Source organism: Hippoglossus stenolepis, chromosome 19, assembly GCF_022539355.2.
Source record: "Hippoglossus stenolepis isolate QCI-W04-F060 chromosome 19, HSTE1.2, whole genome shotgun sequence".
In the NCBI taxonomy this organism is placed as follows: domain Eukaryota; kingdom Metazoa; phylum Chordata; class Actinopteri; order Pleuronectiformes; family Pleuronectidae; genus Hippoglossus; species Hippoglossus stenolepis.
The window spans coordinates 13139704-13158201 of NC_061501.1; the positions used below are offsets into that span (position 1 = coordinate 13139704).

Here is an 18498-nt window from a genome sequence, read left to right on the forward strand (position 1 = left end):
ATTGTCATTAAAAATTGTAGCCTATAGTAAATGTATTATATTAATCAATCTATCTATCTATCTATCTATCTATCTATCTATCTATCAATCTATCTATCAATCTATCTATCTATCTATCTATCTAGTTTTCTTTCTATCCATCTATCTTTCCACCCTTCTTTGTATCTATCCATCCAACTACTTTTCTTTCTTTCTTTCTTTCTTTCTTTCTTTCTTTCTTTCTTTCTTTCTTTCTATCTATCTATCTATCTATCTATCTATCTATCTGACATATTTTCACACTCTCACCACCAGAGGCTCAGTTCAGTTGTGACTACACATAATTGTTATTAATAATAATTATTATTAATAAAAAATATGAATACAGTAGCTGGTCGTGCGTGTTTTGTCACGCAGGTACGAGGCTGTGTAGTAGCCTGCGGGCGCAGTGGGGCAGGAGGACGGACGGGCGGGCAGGAAGCGGCGTGGGCAGCCTCCCTGTGTCACCGCCTGCGTCAGACCAGACGCCAGGAGGGAGTTTTCCACTGACGAAAAAGGCTGCGCTTCTCCTCCGCCTGCCACAGACAAGGGAAGCGCCTCAGCTGCTGCGGAGCCCCGTGCGGCGGCAGCACCACGCAGACAATAGCACCGAGAGCTGTGCGGGGATAAGCGCGTTATTTATTCGTGCCATTTGGATTACTTCCACCTTTACCCCATCGGCTGTTCACCCGACGCCGTCCTGTCCCTCATGGTGATCGGATACTGGGATTGGTGGTGAGTATTTTACAGAAAACAGGAGCAGGGACGCGGCTGCTCGCTGGGGCTTTTTTTTTTTTTATTGAACGCTCGCTAATTTCTGGGTTTTAACCTCAGCTCAGCAGCGAGGACAAGTTTCCTTCCTCAATGGCAGAGTCATTTATTTCTAATCATATTAATAACGGTGGAAATCTGTTGAGTTTATTTGTGTTCATTGTTTAGAGGCTGGATTTCTCTAAGAAACACTTTGAGGCTTTATTGTAAATATTGACAGGATCCGGCTGCTGGTTAAAAGTGACTTTAAACGGGGGGGAAGTGGCTCCGTGACGCGCAGGTGATCACACTCTGATCGTGGCACGGACGTGGAATTATTTGCTGATCCGCTCCATTCACTTATCGATCAAATATCGATCCGTCATTACGCGTGTTTGTGGTAACTTCTCGTGCGTAATTGTCGTCTCCTCCACATTTGCTGTGTGCTCACCCTCCGTCCCTCTCCCTCTCCGTCTCCCCGGGCTGTGGATTCGTTTGTGTGAACTGTTGATGAGGTCGGGCTTTGTGTATTCAGCCCGTGTGGAGTTGTTCTCGCTCACCTCCGCGGTGCTGGTGCGCCTCTTGCAGCGAGAGCGACTCCTGACGGCACTGCATCCGAGCGCACAGCTGACAGGGCTGCTGTCATTAGAATTAGCATTAATCACGAGGAATGATGGGAGGAGGAGGAGGAGGAAGAGGAAGGGAGGAAGACATGAGCAGAGACGGTGTGGCCCTCACGCGACGTGCACGAGATTTAATAATTGATTTTTGATTGATGATTGATTTTATATATTTTTCACCTCGTGCAGGTGAGCCAGGTGCGCACAGGGGATTGTTGAGCACCTTCATTGTTTGTGCAATTCCCCACAACAGCGTGTGTGTATTCGGCTATAATCTCTTATCATAATCAATCAGTGTGGCGCATACATGACCATAAGTTTGTGATTACTCGATTTGATGGACAGATAAATAGAAACATCTGTCATTGTATTCCGAGGCTCTTATTTTTAAAGAGCCACACCGTATATGTAGCTTCTAAGCGGCTGAATCAATGTGTGCGTCTCTAGCGCGACCTCACCCGGATCATTTTTGGAATCATGTTTTCTGGAATTAGGCTACAGAGCTGAATGATCCTTTGTTTACTGAGAGCCGGTGTGATGCTGTGCTTTTCCTCTGCCATGCATTCCTCAAGCAATGTGCAGTGCTGTTAAATAACACTTTATCTCCCCTTGAGTTATATAATATTCCATTTTTACACCTTTTGAGTTCCCACTGTGAAAGAAATGATAGTAACTGACCAGTTTGTTGCCACTCAATAATAGATGGTAACTTAAATGGCAGCCGAGGCACAGAGAGCTGAGTGCAACATTTGGAGTTATTTCAACCATGACAAATACCGTCCGTACCCCCTGACTCCCTCTTCTCCATCATATGATCCTGTACTTAGCTAACCTTGTGGTGCCTGCAGCTGTTAGACACAGCATAGATAATCTGGATGGCTACTTCCTGTGCACTGCAGTGTATGTTTCACAACCTCAGGAAGCGCACACATATACACACACACACACACACACACATACACTTGCAGTATCCGTCTCCCCAGCTGGGAGAGGCAGCAGCAGTATAGTGCTGAGTTCAGACAAGGTTGTCTGTGCCTGCTTCATTTTGGTCACGCAGGATGGCCCCTCTCTTTTGTGCGAGGAGACGGGGAGGAGGAGGAGGAGGTGGGTGGGTGGGGGGTGTTTCAGGGACTCTGCTGACGGTCTCCCACACAGCAGTAGAGAGAGAGAGAGAGAGAGCTCCCATCTGCTTTGTCCTCTCCCAGCATTCCATGCTGCAAGTGTCCCAGACTGGAGCGTGACCCCTGAACCTTAAACCACCTCCTCCCTTCTTCCACACACACACACTTCCACACACACACTTACAAAAGCACACACATGCAGACAAAAAGCTGCATGTTTACTGCATGTTCACTGCAAAGCAAAGGTTGTTTTTCTTGAGACTCTCAACTTCACTGCTCAGTGTCTTTTCCACACAAACAAATATATCAGAATATTAAAGAGAATTTGTTTTTAGTCTTGTTTTTTATCTACCGTGTCAGAAAAGTGGCCCTATTCAGTAATAGTAGAAAGTATTACTCCTTCAGGGATCGACTGGCTGTTCAAGTTATGCCTGCGCAACAGATTAATGACAGCTGAGGGCATGTAAGGTCCACGTGCAAGCTAATACCCTGTCAGGTGTGGCTCGGAAAGGTAGCTGGCCCTGCTGCCTTGTGGGAGTAGGACTTTCCAGTGGTTAGCAGCAGAAAACACATCTGGGTTTGATAGAGCCTGTGTTCTTCTCCCACTATTACAGCAAGAGTGGCGCTGCCAGAATGGAATTCCTGCGGCTGGGAGACATGACATTATTTATTTGTTTTGTACGATTCTCCCTCCTTCTTCCCACTACCTCTCCTTTTTGGAATCAGTGTGTGTGCACGGGTCGAGGCAGTGGAACAGAATGTTTCTGTGGCACGGTCTCAGCCGGCGTCGGGCCTCAGTGGGAACAACAGGCTCATAGAGGAGAAAGCAGGAGCTCTCCCTGCTTTGTCCCAGCAGGTGGAGCGCTTCTGAGTCACAGCTGAGCTCAAGAAAGCAGCCAGTGTTTCCCCCCGGCCGCGCAGGAGCTGGAATCCAGCTCACTGTCACGTTGATGACTCTGATCAATTACCCCCATCTCCTCAGTGACAGAGCTGGAAGTGAGAGGTGCAATACCTTGAAGCCTGAGGAGGAGGAGGAGGCCTGCCCAGACACGCTCACACACACACACACACACACACACACACACACACACACACACACACACACACACTCCCAGGCTCATCATTATCACATTTTATGAGCACTCGACTCAGTCACTCACTCACTCACTCAGACAGTGCACATGGGTTGTCAGTGTGCCATGTAAATGCTCTCAGCTGGCTGAGATTAGTGTGACTTGTCGCTCCCACCCTCCTCTGTTATCAGCTGCAGAGGGGCTGGACAGGCAGTGTGAGGGGGCAAAGTCAACTGTGACTTGTCCTGTTGGGCTGTGGGGGCAGACAGGGCCAGTTCAAACAGGCTGCTGGTGCCTGTCCGTGCCTATCCAGGGATAAGCATTTTTCTTTTTTTGTTATTTTTTTAGTTCGGAAAATATCAATTGCTTTTTGTCAAACTGGGAAAACTAGAGATGAAGGTAGGGATCGGTCCACTGTAAAATCATAAAACAGTTATGCTAAAATAAGTTCTTGTTCCTTTTTTATTGTGTAGTATTTTGCAAAATCTTCCAAAATGAGTCATTAATTAAACCAACATTTTTACATCCTTTTGAAATAGCTTCCTTAACAAGGACTTGAGGAGCCGTGTGCAGATGAAATAGAAATGAATTGGGATTGTGAAGTCTTATTAACAGCCTGTAGCTGCATGTATCAAGATAATATTATTCGACTGACATAGTTATGCATCTGGCTTGAGCTGTGTAGTGCTTCTGGTGACAAATCTCCTCGCTGCAGATTTATCTTCCCAACTCTTTGACAACTGGCTGGGGAGCACCTCAGCGGATGCATTCCTTATCTGCTGCCTGTGTGCGGTTGATGGAATGACAGTGATGCATAATTTAGTGCGCGTTGAGAACATGCTATGCTCCATCTCTGGCTCGGCTGTCCGATCACATCCATTCCTTGTTTAGTGCTGACGTTCACAGACGGCGCTCACTCTGTATTCTTCTCTTTTTTATCTTTTTTTCTGTCCTCCCTTTTGCAAATGAGTCAGTGCACGATTGTAGTCTTCTTTACCCTCAGTCCCTCGCTCCATGCATGCGCTCTCCTGGCCTTGTTCTGTGGGTGCCGCGGCTGAGCAGCCTGAGAAGCTCCAGATTGACTACAAGCCGTCCCCTTGCCAGGATTAACCTCTCGCCATTGTTTCTGCCCGTTGAACAGGATTAACAAATCAATGTGTCAGGTAGACTGCAGTCAAGAGACAATGACCCACTTCTGACACCACTGCCCCTCCATCCCTCCCTCCCTCCCTCCCTCCTTCCCCTTCTGCCTCACTGCAGCTTTTAATTAGAAAGACTTTGCTTAGCTGGCGCTATGCTCTCCCCTGAGGATGCCTCGCAGCTTTGTTTTCTTTTTTTTTTACAAGGAATTGGAGGTGGGAGCAATGGCAAAAAATGTAAGGTGAAACCCATTGGTGCTCCCCTCCTCTCTCTCTCTCTCTCTCTCTCTCTCTCTCTCTCTCTCTCTCTCTCTCTCTCTCTCTCTCTCTCTCACACACAGCCTATATGTGCTGTAGTGTGCTGTTTCAAACACACATGTCCTCTGATGAGTGAATACATGACCCACAGATGCTGCACCCAGGTGTTTTCTAAAAGCTCTTAGGGCAGATCCCATTATTATTATTATCATTATTATTTCTTGTTCCAATAAGCTGATGGGACGGGAATTGAAGCGACTGCTTCTCTCAAATTCGCAGAAGAAGCGCCGAGGTGGCCACGGTGCAGAGAGAGAGTCTTTTGTGTTTGTTGCAGAGATGGCATATGAGGCAGCTTGACCTATTGCAAGGTGATTCATTCATCATACGCTCACTGGGGACGGCAATATCTGACTGCAGCAATAACAATAACTCCCCATACAGCTGCAACGCTGCCCCCACTGCCTACACAAAGGTGTCAGCCTCTTGCCCTTGATTCTGACTTATTCTTTATCCTTGTCAAAGGGAGAACTGGTTTTGCATAATTGCTCCCTGTTGCATGACACCCCCCTCCCTCCCTCTCTCCTTCCTTCCTTCTCTCCCTCCCTCCCTCCACTTGCATTCATGCTTTCGTTTTTTTCACCTCTCTCTCTTCTACGACTGCTGACTCTTACATAACCTCCTGATAAGACCAACAAAGCGTGCAGGTGACACATGAAGTTAAAGTTCATGTAAAGTCATTGAAGGACCTCTAACGACATGGCGCTGGTAAAATCAGTGGGGAACGACAATTTCGCCTGTTGGCAGCTTGTCCGTGTGTCTGAGCCATGTTCGGTCTAATTGGCATGGGTTAGATTTAAAGATCCGTACTCTCTACTTATCCAAAATGAAGCTAAAAAAACATCGGAAAGTGTCACAAAATCTTTTCTACAAAATTATAGGTATTACCACGCAAATATTTGGACTGACACTGCTAAAAATAACCAAAAATTAAAGTGCATGCATAACAGGCTGAAGCTGCAGCAGCTGTAAGTCATTTGGCTGCCACTCTGAAGACAGTAAACAGTTGATGGTGAAATGATCTCTTTATGGGGAAAGTAAAAAAAACTCTTTCCCACTCCACATCATTGTAGGGAGTGTCTACGCTGGAGTGGAGCCCAGTCCTGTCTTCCCTCTCCTCTCACTTCCTTCCTCCCTCCGCCCCTGCCGTCTCTCCTTGTTTGAGTTTGCAGGAGCTCGGCCTCATGTACTGCGAGCGACCATGACCCCGTCTCGTCTCACAGTCGCCATCGCTTCCCAGAAGTTGCAAAGAACGTTGTCTGCTGTTCGTCAGAGCAGCGTGACGCATTTATGTCCGATAGCCATAAAACACAACATGTAAATGTCGGTGGTTTCTGCTGTTTTTCCGGTGGAACAAGGAGAGACAGGAGGTGGATTTGGTCGAGCTCTGAAGGGAAGTATGCCTCGACTAAAATAAGATTTGAAGATATCAACAAACCTCGTAGTTGGTGGAGGTATCACAGATATTAGACAATGTTTCAGGGAGTATTAGAGCATAACTGGCGTCTTTCCGTCTTCATCTCTCTCTCTCTCTCTCTCTCTCTCTCTCTCTCTCTCTCAGTAGATTGATTGTTTTTATTGCTGAACCAGCAGCCCCTCTCACGGGAGCTCTGAAAGAATGCATTCAGGAGTGGCATTACAAAACATCTTGACTATGCATAGCTGTACATATTTACTACGAGGGCCAGTGAGCACATTAAGCAGGACAATGGGCAAATTGCCTCGGCCTGCGTGTTTAATAGTGACGTTGCGGAAAGGGAATGGTTGAGATGAAATGTCTATGGCCGGATGATTTTGTCACCTCGGCTTGTGCCTTTTTTTTTTTTCTTTTTTTTTTAATCAATACGTTTGCTGAGCTGATGGGATTTGGAAGAAGGTGTGGGATCCAGTAATTGTTGACTTGTGCGAATGGGCCTGATTGATTGCTTCCTGTGACACGGTGAACTCCCACTCTCAGCTGAGAACAGCAAGAGTTTGGGATTCGGTCTCACACTGCCAAGCACCGGATTCGCTTGTGCCAGAAAAACCCGCGTTTGCACAATAGCATCCATGCAACGTACGAATAATGTTAATTAATTTTGTCCTTAATGGTCAGAGCTGTTAAAATAAGTATGACTGATTTGCTAATAACCCCTCTCTCTGCTCCTTCCTGCAGATTGCTCGCACCAGCACCATGAGTGGGCTTCTCAAGAGGAAGTTTGAGGAGGTGGATGAGGACCCATGCTACTCCTCACCCTCCTCCCTCTCCTCTGCCTGCTCAGGCTGGGACTCGGAAGGGGAGAGCTGCTACTCAGACACCCTGGATTCCACTCCCAGCAACCCCAGCTCCCCAGCAACACATTTCACCAGTAAGTGTCCTTTTCCAGTCACAGTAAATCAGAGAAAGAGCTGATGGTACATACTTTTTAATGCATGCTCTCGCCTTGTCTTTACTGCTCTATAGAGGCTCTGATAACAAACCCATAAAAACTAGGGGGGGAGATTAAGGAATTTAGGCAGCTGGCAGCCCATGAAACACTTCACAGAAATGATTTCAGACTTCTGCAATGAATACCCTTTTTGATTTCATGCCCTAAAGCTGCAAAATGGCTAATCGCATTATGCAGTGACTGCTCACCTTGGCTCCACCTTCTTCCCAGAACCTTGCTCACCGACCGAGCCTCCCCCTGCTGTCATAATTGCGGGTCTAGCAGCTTTGGGGTGTTTCTGTCTGGACCTGGCGGCCTGTAGGGGACCCGGGCGAGTCAGAGAGGGATTGTAGTGTCGGAGGAGAGGAGGGCAAACAGTTGTGAGGTTTCCAGGATGGTGGGGCAGGGAGCCAGGAAGAGAAGTGTGGCAGCTTGCCAATGCTGGAAACACACAGAGCCTTGTCTGAGGCCCGGGCATGCTCCCAGCACAGGTGCTGAAAAAGGCTGAGTGAAGGGATAAAAAAGAGAGGGGCAGGACAATCAAGAAAAGAAGGCACGCAGACACCATGTACAAGAGCAGATGGGGTGGGGTATTATAATCCAGTGTTTGTGTTGGACAGAAAGTTGTTGCCATTGTGATGTTGAGGAGTAAAAATTGCCAGCAAAGCCGTCCCATTTAGATACAGCACAGAAGGTGTCGTTTGTCTTCTGCAGGTGTCATAAGCCTGACTGGATTTGATGGATGTGAAGCTGAACCTGGCACTTTATTTCATCTGCATCGCCCCTATAGTGGCAGATTAGGCGGCTGCTGTGTGATTCTCGTTCTCTGAGCTTCACTTATCTCGACAAGTGCGCTGATTTTCCCCGTTTGACTTCTGCGACTTTTGAGGGCAGCTGTTCAGGGCGTGTCATACAGGAAAGATCTCTGACTGAGAACATGAAGTTTCCCACCACGCGATAAAGGTAATGCCCAACACATGCTGAGTATTATCATCGTTTTCTGTTCCCACACACACAAAAAGACAAAGAAAACATTGGTTCTGGCGGCTCAAGCAGAGGAAAAAGTCTTTTGTCTGTAAGCGAGGCTCAGAAGTCATGTTGAATATTCTGGGCGGAGGAAGTGGAATTTATAATAAAGCTTAAATAATTGTTGGGCTTGTTCCTACATATGGTTCCACTCTGATTCCCATATGGTTTTATTGTATTTGTCTGGGTATAGAAACACGGCTGTTCCTGAATGTGTTTAACAGAGAGAGGACCTTTGACTCCTGTCAGTTATTGGACCATTTGTGGGGATTGTCAGCGAGCGGGGTCGGTGGTTTTTATTCCCGCCCTGAGAGCTGTGCTTCCACCCGCCGCCCCATCCGGAAGCCTCGAGCATTCACTCACTGGTCTGTGATCTGCTTCCTCCACTGTGTTGGCCACCAGAGGAACATTCCAGGGCTGGGTTTTTTTTTTTTGTTGCACGGTAGGATGAGAAACAAAGCTGAAAGGATTCCTGGAAGTTTAGGTTTCACTGTACAGGATGTCCGTGTGTTGGCCTCCAGTGAGCAGTGTGTTTTAATTGGGTACACGATAAGGCTCGGTTGAGGACCAGGGCAATGAATCAGAGGGGTGTCCTTTTACAGTCTGTGCAGCCTGTTTGCACACCCAAGCGATGGGGCATTATGCCATCTAGTGGCACATAGAAAGAGTCACTGCAATTCAAAAGAATGCAACAACCCCCCTCCTACTCAACGAGATGTATTCAAAATGTATGTTTCCTCCATCCACAGCAACATCCATTCTCAAGAAAGCCAAGAGAGCACGGCGAGGCAATGTGACCTTCGACCAGGTGACGGTGTTCTTCTTCCCTCGGTGCCAGGGCTTCACCAGTGTTCCCAGTCGAGGAGGATGTACTTTAGGCATGATGCAGCGCCACAGCGCGCTCCGCACATACACACTCGCGGAGTTCGCTGTGGAGCAGCGGCTCCTACGTCGGGAGAAATTCCTCAACAGACTCAGGGAGGAGAAGCTGGATGCTCTCAAATTGAAGGTTAGCAAACTTGCCCTTATTAACTTACGGATGCCATCTATAAAGCCCAAATCAATCTGTTATCCAATGTAATTAAACATGGTCCATTTGTTCTCTCCAGCTGACTAAGAATGGTACCCAGGAGAGTGAGGAGGCGGAGCAGCTGACGGTGGACGACATCCCCGAGCAGGACATTGAAATCAGTGGAGCCAACCTGGACGAGGGCTCTTTCCTCCAGCCTTACCCGTCTAAACGCCGCTACGCCCTGCTCAAAGCTGCCGGTGTGAAGAAGATCGACAAGGAGGAGAAGAGGCAGCTGCACGAGCTGAGGATCTCCAGGGAGAACTGTGGCTGCGACTGCCAGGGCTTTTGTGAGCCTGAGACGTGTAGCTGCAGCCTTGCAGGCATCAAATGTCAGGTAAGAGATCCCTGAAAACTATATGCTCAGTTGGATGTAGAGATTCAATAATAAGAAGATCCAAACACAATACAGCTGGTGGTTATTTTACATGTATTTGACAATGAATTCTGCTCCTGCTTCCTACAGATGGATCATTCCTCTTTCCCGTGTGGCTGCACAAAGGACGGCTGCGGGAACACAGAGGGTCGCATTGAGTTCAACTCCACCAGGGTACAGACGCATTACATTCACACTATCATGAAGCTGGAGCTGGAGAAGAGGCTTGAGGAGCAGTCGAGCACCGAGGAGGAGGAGGACAACACAAAAGTGGCCACCTCCATACCAGCAGTGCCCTCCTTCCCCTTTAGCTCAGAACTAACGGCAGCTGGAGAGAACAGCTGCAGCAGCGATATGACGGATTTATCAGATTCGTCGGGTCAGAGCGAGGATTCGGAGGCAGGCGGGAGCCCATGTGAGCATCGAACCCAGCTGGACGTCGATGAGAAAGGCCTGAGCCGCATCCTCAGCTTCAGCGATGTAGAGAACTGCTCTAGAAATAGCAGGGACGGTGGGGATAGGAACAGTAAAGGCACTTGCTGCTTAGATCAACTGCAACCGTCTACGGAGGCATTTAGTAGCTTTAGCATGGTGGACTTTGCTGACGAGAACGACAATATAGACGCTGCACTGTTGAGCTCCGCAGACGATCACACAGACAATCGAGCAACAGCCATTTCAGAACTTTTGGATGAGAACGCCAACCAGGGAAACGCCCTGTTCCATAGCAGTAGTGTGCCACGCACACCATCCCCCACCATCGACCGCTCGGCGAGCTACAACATGGACCTTAGCCTGTCCTCGGAGTCGGATCTGGAGTTCTTTGACGGCTTCCCGTGCTTGGGGTCCAGCTCGCTCTACAACTCCCTCAAGGAGTACGAACACATGGACAACTTTTTTCAGTTTCAGTTGCCTAGTTACCCCAGCTTCCCTGCGGCGAGCGACCCCGGCACCTGCCTCCTGGAGTCGCTGATGGGCCTTTCAGAGTCCGTCCCGGAGCCCCCCGCCACATTTACAGACAATCAGCTGTTGGAGGAAGCCATGAAATTGTCTGTGATGGAGTCTGTGAAAGTTTGACGAAACATGCAAATCTGTGGACAGTGCGAGGGAGAGAAAAAAATGAGTTCGGGAGGGGACTGAACATGCACATAAGATGTCAACGTCACACATGTTTGATTTTTTTTTTTAGAGGAAGCTGTGATTTCCCTCTTGCCTAATAAATGTTCAAATTCCAGACTTGCCTTCAAAACGTTAGCAAAGCAGTTTGGGATTAATGCTGTGTGAGATGGCAGCTAGTGTTAAAAGTGAAAAAAAGAAAAAGATACGAAACAGAGATCAATTAGACCGGGCCCACGGAAACCAATGATGGCTCTCAATTCCTAAGAAAGCTCTTTTAACCAAACCAAGATCACCAACCATATGCTAAACGGGAATCAACCTTTTAACGGGGCCAGGTTGGGTATCTCAACACAGCTGAATGTGCACCTCAGGGATTTTTTTCTAGCTTTCTAGCTTTTGGAGGCAATGTATGGTGACCATTGCTGTGATGGCCTTCATATGAAACCCGAGTCTGATCACAACTGTTCATGTCCGACACCCAGACGACTTGAGCGGGTGGGGGTCCTCCCTGTGTTGCATCCTGTAGCTAGTGGACTCTTTCTCCTCGAGATCTCTCCCAACGGGGTCTTATATGGTACAAAAGAAAATCCCTCTAAAAGTCTCTTGATCAGCACTTTATCTGTGAAAATAGTTATGTATGAATAGGCATTGTTTTGGTTGCGTGGGGTCGATTCAACAGTTCAACGCTAAATTAACGGAGTTTCTTATTTATGAGCTTGGTATCTCGAAGTGACGGCTCATACCATTCAAATCTGTAGCTGTATTATCTTTATTTCTTTTTGTTTTAAATTATTTCCTCTTACGATTTAATTTTTATTTATTTCAGATAAAGCCTACTTTCGCTTGAGAAGCACTGTGGTATGATATTTCTCACCCGAAAGTGCAATCTTCCTTCCTTTTCTCCATATCATGTTTTAGGCATCGTTATGGGAAATGGGACCACAAGTCCATCAGAAAGTATTTAATATCTATTCTCTCATACATTTAACATTTTTTTTGGTAACTTATTATGTCATTATTTTCATTATTAGCTATTTAATTTAAGACGTTTTGGCAATAAAATGGGCTGTTGGGAAGTTTACTGGATGTGCCTGCTTATCAGGGGAGCCATGCTTGCCAGTGGTGTGTGCACAGTGCTTCCATTTAAGCTTTGGGACTGAAAACTGTGGATTCTCCCTAATCACTGAAACTAAATTATGGGTCTATTGTATTGTTGCCTATAATGTAACCATAGAAAATTACACTAATATTTTGTAACTAATTTATGTAGGTTGACAAAAAGAATTCTAATCACTGACAAATTGAATATTTTATTAAGAAAAGCAAAAATGAGTAATTTTCAATCCGGGACGACCTTTGTAATATATGAATTATAGAGAAATGTATACTTATGAAGGTTATTGCTCTCTAGCATTCTGAAGTATTTTTCATAGGCAGTCTAATGGTTAGATAACTTAGCGAAATGCCACTAAAACTGAGTAAATTGCAAAGATCAATTTGATTGTACTCTGGATTATATTGGAAGTCTGTGACTTGGGTTACGACATGTTATAAATAACACGTGTAAAAGGGTTTTGTGGATAAAAACTGCATATATTATACACTTTTTATCGGGCACACAGACCCTGAAAATTGAAGAGTTGCCTCATTATCTACACAACAGAACATTTCAGCGGTGACTGTGCCGCCGCCTGTGTTTGAGGGACACTAGAGAGTTGATGTACATATCTCACCCTTTCTACAACTGTTTCAACAGCCTTTCTGGACCCTTTAGAAGTTATGCATGCAGGTCCTGTTTGTTAAAACTTGTTCTAATTAATTGTATACTTTGAAAAAGTGCAGCGTGCACCTCGGAAATGTATTATTCGCTTTTTGCCTTTTTGATTACTTTTCAACATCCATCCAATATATGTTCTTACGCCATGAAGAGGGCACTGATTTTTGCAAGCAAACGTTTGTTTCTCTTGTACAAAACATCAATTCTCATGAAGAAATGGCAACAGTGAGTGTTTATCAATGTAATGTATTACAGTACAGCTTTTTTAAAATGTTATTTTCAAAGAAACGTGTCTTACTTTTTTGCCTTTTGTGTCGTACATATTTCTGCTTGAATGGTCCTGCAGAGCAAACAAAGCTGCTTTATTTTTTACATATTCACACTTTAACCTGCTGTTTAAATACTGTTTCTTTCATCTAAGCCATTTTGACAGCCTGTCCCTCCAAATAATAATAAAAAAACATTTTCTAAATGCTTGACTATGTGGTTTGTCATACGTCAATTTGTTATAAAGATAAAGTCCAGGTCCTGCAGCGTAAATCCCACTTGAGTAAAGGTAAATAAGTATTAAAGGCTAAATATACTATACTATCAAAATAAGTCCTTTTTATAATTTAGTGATTTTAGTGTTACTGATGTGTGTGGTCAGTACTTTCACCTCTTTGGGGTTCCAAGTTCAAATTTCCGGCCTGCCTGTGCCTGCGTGGGTTTTCACCGTGTACTTGACTTCTTCCCACAATCCAAAGACATTCACCTCCATAGGTTTGAATGTGTTTGTCTCAAAGTGTCTGTCCTGTGATGGACTCTATACCTCTAGTCTGGCTCCAGCCTCCTCCACAACCCGAAAAGTAGAAGTGGCACAGCTAACGTGCACAAGAAGTATTTAGCTGGTGATTATAGCTGATAACCTAATAACTTTACACAGTCTGCTGTTTGGTCCAGTGGTCCAAAACATAGAGGTAATTTTTCTTTTCATACTATGATTATAGAGAAAAGAAACGGAGCAAACAAACAAACCTTATTCTTTTTTTTTTCCCCTTTTTAATCTTTGCTTTTTGGCAAAGATTGGAAAATGTGATCCCATAGGGTCTCGGAAAATCATTATTTGATGGAACTGTTAACTACTCATAGATATTCTGTGTTCATTATTTATTTTATTTATGTAAACCTTTTATCTGAAGTGTAACAAGCACCAAATTAAATAAATGTAGTAAAAGTACAATAATTCCCTCTAAAATTCAGTTTAGTAGTGATATCAAATTAAGTACCTTAATCCTTTGAAGTTGGAATCACGTACTGCAGTAGAGTAAATATGCACAGTTACATCCCACCACTGATATTATGCCACATAATGAACATGTGCTGCATAAATGAAGTTTAGATTAAGAGGCAGGAGATTAGCAAATGTCCCATGTTTCACTAATCTTATATAAACTTGGTATTTTATTGTAGTTTGGCTTCATGATTGAAAAAGGCTGCATCGTCAAAACCCCCCAAACCATTGTAACTTCTATACGATTAAAGTCAATATACAGTTCACAGAGGATGCATTGAAATTGCATTCTTTTGGTCTTCTTTGTGTAAACCACTGGAATTCATCGGTGGTTTCCTGTCGCCATGGCTAAGAGAAAAACAACCCCTTTACTGTAGGTGATGTCATGCTGCAGGCTCCTGACAACCACCGCAAACATATGGCCGGAGATTCCAGACGAGGGGGAAATGTCGGACCTGTGACTACATATAGCTCACATTTGGTCACAATTAAAAAGAATTGCATCTAGTCAGGGGAAAGTCCTGAAGGTGATGTCTCTTGGAAGTTGTTTTGGAAGAGAAAAGATTCATACTAAAGTTTATCAGCTAATGTAGGTCCAGGATTTTGACTCTTTTGTTGGTGTTCACCCAGTAACCCTTTAACTGGCTATACAATCCTGATACTATGAAAAAGTACAGGAGTTCCAAGAAATGCATAAAAGCCTGAGTGCTGCTTTGTGTAAACATGAGGCACTTCCGCCATCCTCTGGCTGAATTAAGAACTACACCCACTTGCAAATCCAGACGACTGAAAGGTTTAGGACTTTAATTCCATTGCATGTTTTATTTGACAGCTTGGACAAATCTCTGTGTTGTCTAAACACTCCGAATAATCTGAAAGAAAAAGGAAGAATCAGACAACTGAAATGTGGCTGATGCACATTCAGACTCACATCTTAGAGAGAACAGGTGACTTACTGAAGTGATCCAGTCAAGGAAGGAAGAGACCCTGGTGAAGACGGTGGGTTTAGTCACCTGGTTGCACCCGCCAGACGGCCCGTAGCTGACAACACCGTGGACCCTCCAGGCTCCGTCAGTGAAGCAGCTCAGGGGACCGCCAGAGTCGCCCTGAGACAGGAAGCAATAAGAACCGGTACGAGAAGAGATTTAGAAATAGGGAGAATGGAGACACTTTCATTCCCTTGCTCTATGGGACTTTGGTAAGTGGGTACAGTCTCCTGTGAGAAGCGTGAAACTCAAGAGTATGATGTTGAACCGTAGATCAGTTTATCTCCTAATGTACAGTCAGGAAACTTTAAATATAAAGAATTCTAAATAGAGTTTGGTTTATTTGTTGAGACAGCAGCTGGGTTCTGGAAGCTGGGAATCATGGGTAAAATCCAGCGTTCAGTTGTGTTTCAGTTAAGTGAGTGGGACTTTGCAGCCAACACAGTGATGGACTTTGTTTTTTCTCTGCATGAAAACCACTCAATGGCAACAAAGGGCGATGCTGCTCAGTAAATGTTACACAGTGCTGCTTTAAGACCATGCACAGAGAAGTGAGATGTGACCTTTCAGCCTCTTTCACAAAAAGTTCCTATCTGCTAGGGGTTATGTGAACGTTGCAGTATTATTGTCAGAATTGGACTCTCTGAAAGGGATGTGCAGGATTTAGGCAAACTGGTTTCATAACAAAAACTGCCATTCACTCGTTCTCTTTACTGTACCTGGCAGCCTGAAATCATTCCGTCGCCTCCAGCACACACCATGGTTCTCAGAGCAATGCTGCCCCACCAGTTAGGCTGGGAGCAGACTGAGTGCTCCACTATGTTGATGGGAGCCACCTGAAGAAGGGTAGGGGTGTTGCCTACGTCTGTGAACACCAAAGAGTAAAGAGAGAGTATCGGAATTTTTAAATATATATGCAAATCTAACCGCATGTGTGTGTGTCCTCACTGTCATAAGACCCCCAGCCGGTGATGTAACAGGTGTAATGATGAGGCAGCATCTGGTCAGGGTAGGGAAGCTCAGCGATGGCCACGTAGCCATTGTCATACACAGGATCAGCCAGTCTCAAGAGTGCAATATCATTCCTAAAAGGAATATAAAAGAATATTTTTGCATCATATAGTAGCAAAATCAGCTTATGTGCTGTAAATTGGTCGGCCTTTTGCTGATGAAGCCCCTTTTAAACTGACTTTTACGTGAAAAGATACAGAAGTTCTGCATAGTGGTTTAATTGTTTTTGCTCCCAGTGCTTAGTGTTAAGTCGTGTGCAGTCCCACACCTGATAGTATTTTCCCTATGTCAATATAAATATGTTTTTTAAGCAGCCTGCATTTTAAATCCGAGCTAAATTAAAATAAATGGTCTGATTTGCTTTGATTTTTACCCTTTGCCAAGTTCTCCATTCCAGTCAGGATGGACAATAATCTCCACCACAGGGCTGTACTGCTCGCTGCCGTCATAGTGAAGTATGTCATACTCACCTACCACCACACGGAACAGACCAGCATCCATGCTGACAAAGTGGAAAAAAAGCACTCGTTAAAGTCATTTATCCAGCATGCATTAAAATAAAACGTATGAGTGTAAAATGCTCAAATCTGCAAGTGAAGGAGTGTTCAGGGCCCCGACCTGAGGATACAGTGAGCTGCCGTCATGACGAAGAAACTACTGACAATAGTGCCTCCACAGATGTGTTGGTACCCGTAGTTGTACGGGTTATACTGGAGCGAGGCCTGAGAGAAAATAAAGATCACACACAGAAAACATGAAGGATCTAATGTTATTTCAGTGGTTTGCTCAATGAGAAATAAAAAAAATCTACTATTTTAGATAGTAATCATAAAAATATAAGTGCATGTGTAGGTTTTACCTGCCACTTCCAGGTTCTGGGTTGAGCATTGTTGCCTCCTATGACTCTCTCATTGGGATCATTGTGGTTGAAGGGTTCTCCAGCGCAAATCAGCCCTTGAATATTAATGCAATGTTAATAAAATTACCAACAGCACTTAAGAAGTCAATAGTGTTGATGAATATGTGTTTCTTACCGAGGCCGGACAGAAAAAGCACAAACCAAATCATTTTTGCACAGTGAGGACGAAATGCGGTTTGCTTGTAACTATTTATACCAGTCTGAGACTTGGACGCCTTCAGCATGTATTAGGCAACATTATGTGACCTGCCAACAATAGCCATTCATGTGGATTATTTCAGGTCTAATGTACACCATGCTACAATAGTGCACATTGGAAAAGTGTGATTTCTTTACAGGTAGTCAACCATATACAGTATATCTCTCAAAATGTATAGAGATAAATATATTTCCATTTATATTAAATTAGGAATTAGGTTTAAAAACAAGAGCTGACATTTCTTATCATGGTGAGAAAAGAGCAGCTGCATTCATGCGAAGGAAAAGTCAACCTAACCATGTGTTAAGAACGAGGCTCAAACACAGATGTTCCTGCAGATAACTGTCTCAACAGCCTGCACATAAAAATAATATTCCACTGCCTGCTCATAGAATTTGACTTTATTCAACCTCATGTTGTGAAACACAGAAATATTCCTATTTCTTCCTGCCCGATTTCTGCCAAAATGTGTTTTTAGTCCTCTTTTGTGATACTTTGGCTTAAGGTCTACACAGAAAGCGCTATACAGGTTAAGTGTGTTTGTGTTTTGTGAGAATATGGTGCCTGATTTCAGTGGTGGACGTGTGAGACTAAGACTTATCTGGTAATCAGGGTCATGGTCAGAACATATTCCAGTCAGCACAGATCTTTTTGCCAAATAAATAAATTTTTGTGATGCTGGTTAGTAAGTCTATCTAAATGTAAAATGCTCCCTTTCCTTTGTGTTAAGCCAAGACACATTAATTTATGTGCAAACCAATACAAATTTGGAAAATTGTTAGTTTAATTATTAGTTTTGAGGTAATTTTGACACTATTATTGTAAATAATGTAGGCTCGCTAATAGTGTAGGTTTATCCTAAAATTATTAACTATGTAACCTTTAAGGTGTGCTATCCTTTTTGAAACTCAATCTGAAAATAATTTACTAAAATAAAAAAACATTTCAAAATGTTTTTATTTTTATTAACTAAAGTGCAGTCAATCCAGGCTATAACAACAACAATCATATGTTTTTAATGAATATGCTTGATTCCATTCATCCGACATTCTCTGTGTAAAACTTTAAACTGTAAATGTATATGCATATATGTATGTATACAATAGTAATAATAATAATATATAATCAAAAATGTTTGGGATTATTGTCAAATTGTAATTCTATATTTTTTATCATGAATAATCTTTGTTTTTCATGAAAGGAAGTACACCAGTGTTGTCTGTTGCTATGCAACCGCTTAGCATACACGGTCCAGGGCAGCTAATCGAGCGCCACTAGCTTGATCTGATCATGACTGTA

The 18498-nt window shown here is 44.2% G+C and overlaps 2 protein-coding genes across 2 annotated transcripts; one reads left to right on the forward strand and one right to left on the reverse strand.

Annotated features, from left to right (window-relative positions):
- The first annotated feature begins 505 nt into the window (after positions 1 to 505).
- On the forward strand, positions 506 to 13283 carry csrnp1b (cysteine-serine-rich nuclear protein 1b). The gene is made up of 5 exons (XM_035142514.2): positions 506 to 753; positions 7192 to 7384; positions 9220 to 9479; positions 9580 to 9876; positions 10006 to 13283. Exons 2-5 carry the CDS (start codon positions 7210 to 7212, stop codon positions 10990 to 10992), a joined length of 1719 nt encoding a protein of 572 aa, XP_034998405.1. The 5' UTR covers positions 506 to 753; positions 7192 to 7209; the 3' UTR covers positions 10993 to 13283.
- Positions 13284 to 14871: 1588 nt separating this feature from the next.
- On the reverse strand, positions 14872 to 17149 carry LOC118098781 (chymotrypsin-like elastase family member 2A). Its single transcript, XM_035142922.2, has 8 exons — positions 17116 to 17149; positions 16941 to 17035; positions 16700 to 16803; positions 16455 to 16583; positions 16019 to 16155; positions 15790 to 15935; positions 15041 to 15190; positions 14872 to 14956 (listed from the first exon to the last, which is right to left on the reverse strand). Exons 1-8 carry the CDS (start codon positions 17147 to 17149, stop codon positions 14939 to 14941), a joined length of 813 nt encoding a protein of 270 aa, XP_034998813.2. The 3' UTR covers positions 14872 to 14938.
- Positions 17150 to 18498: the final 1349 nt, after the last annotated feature.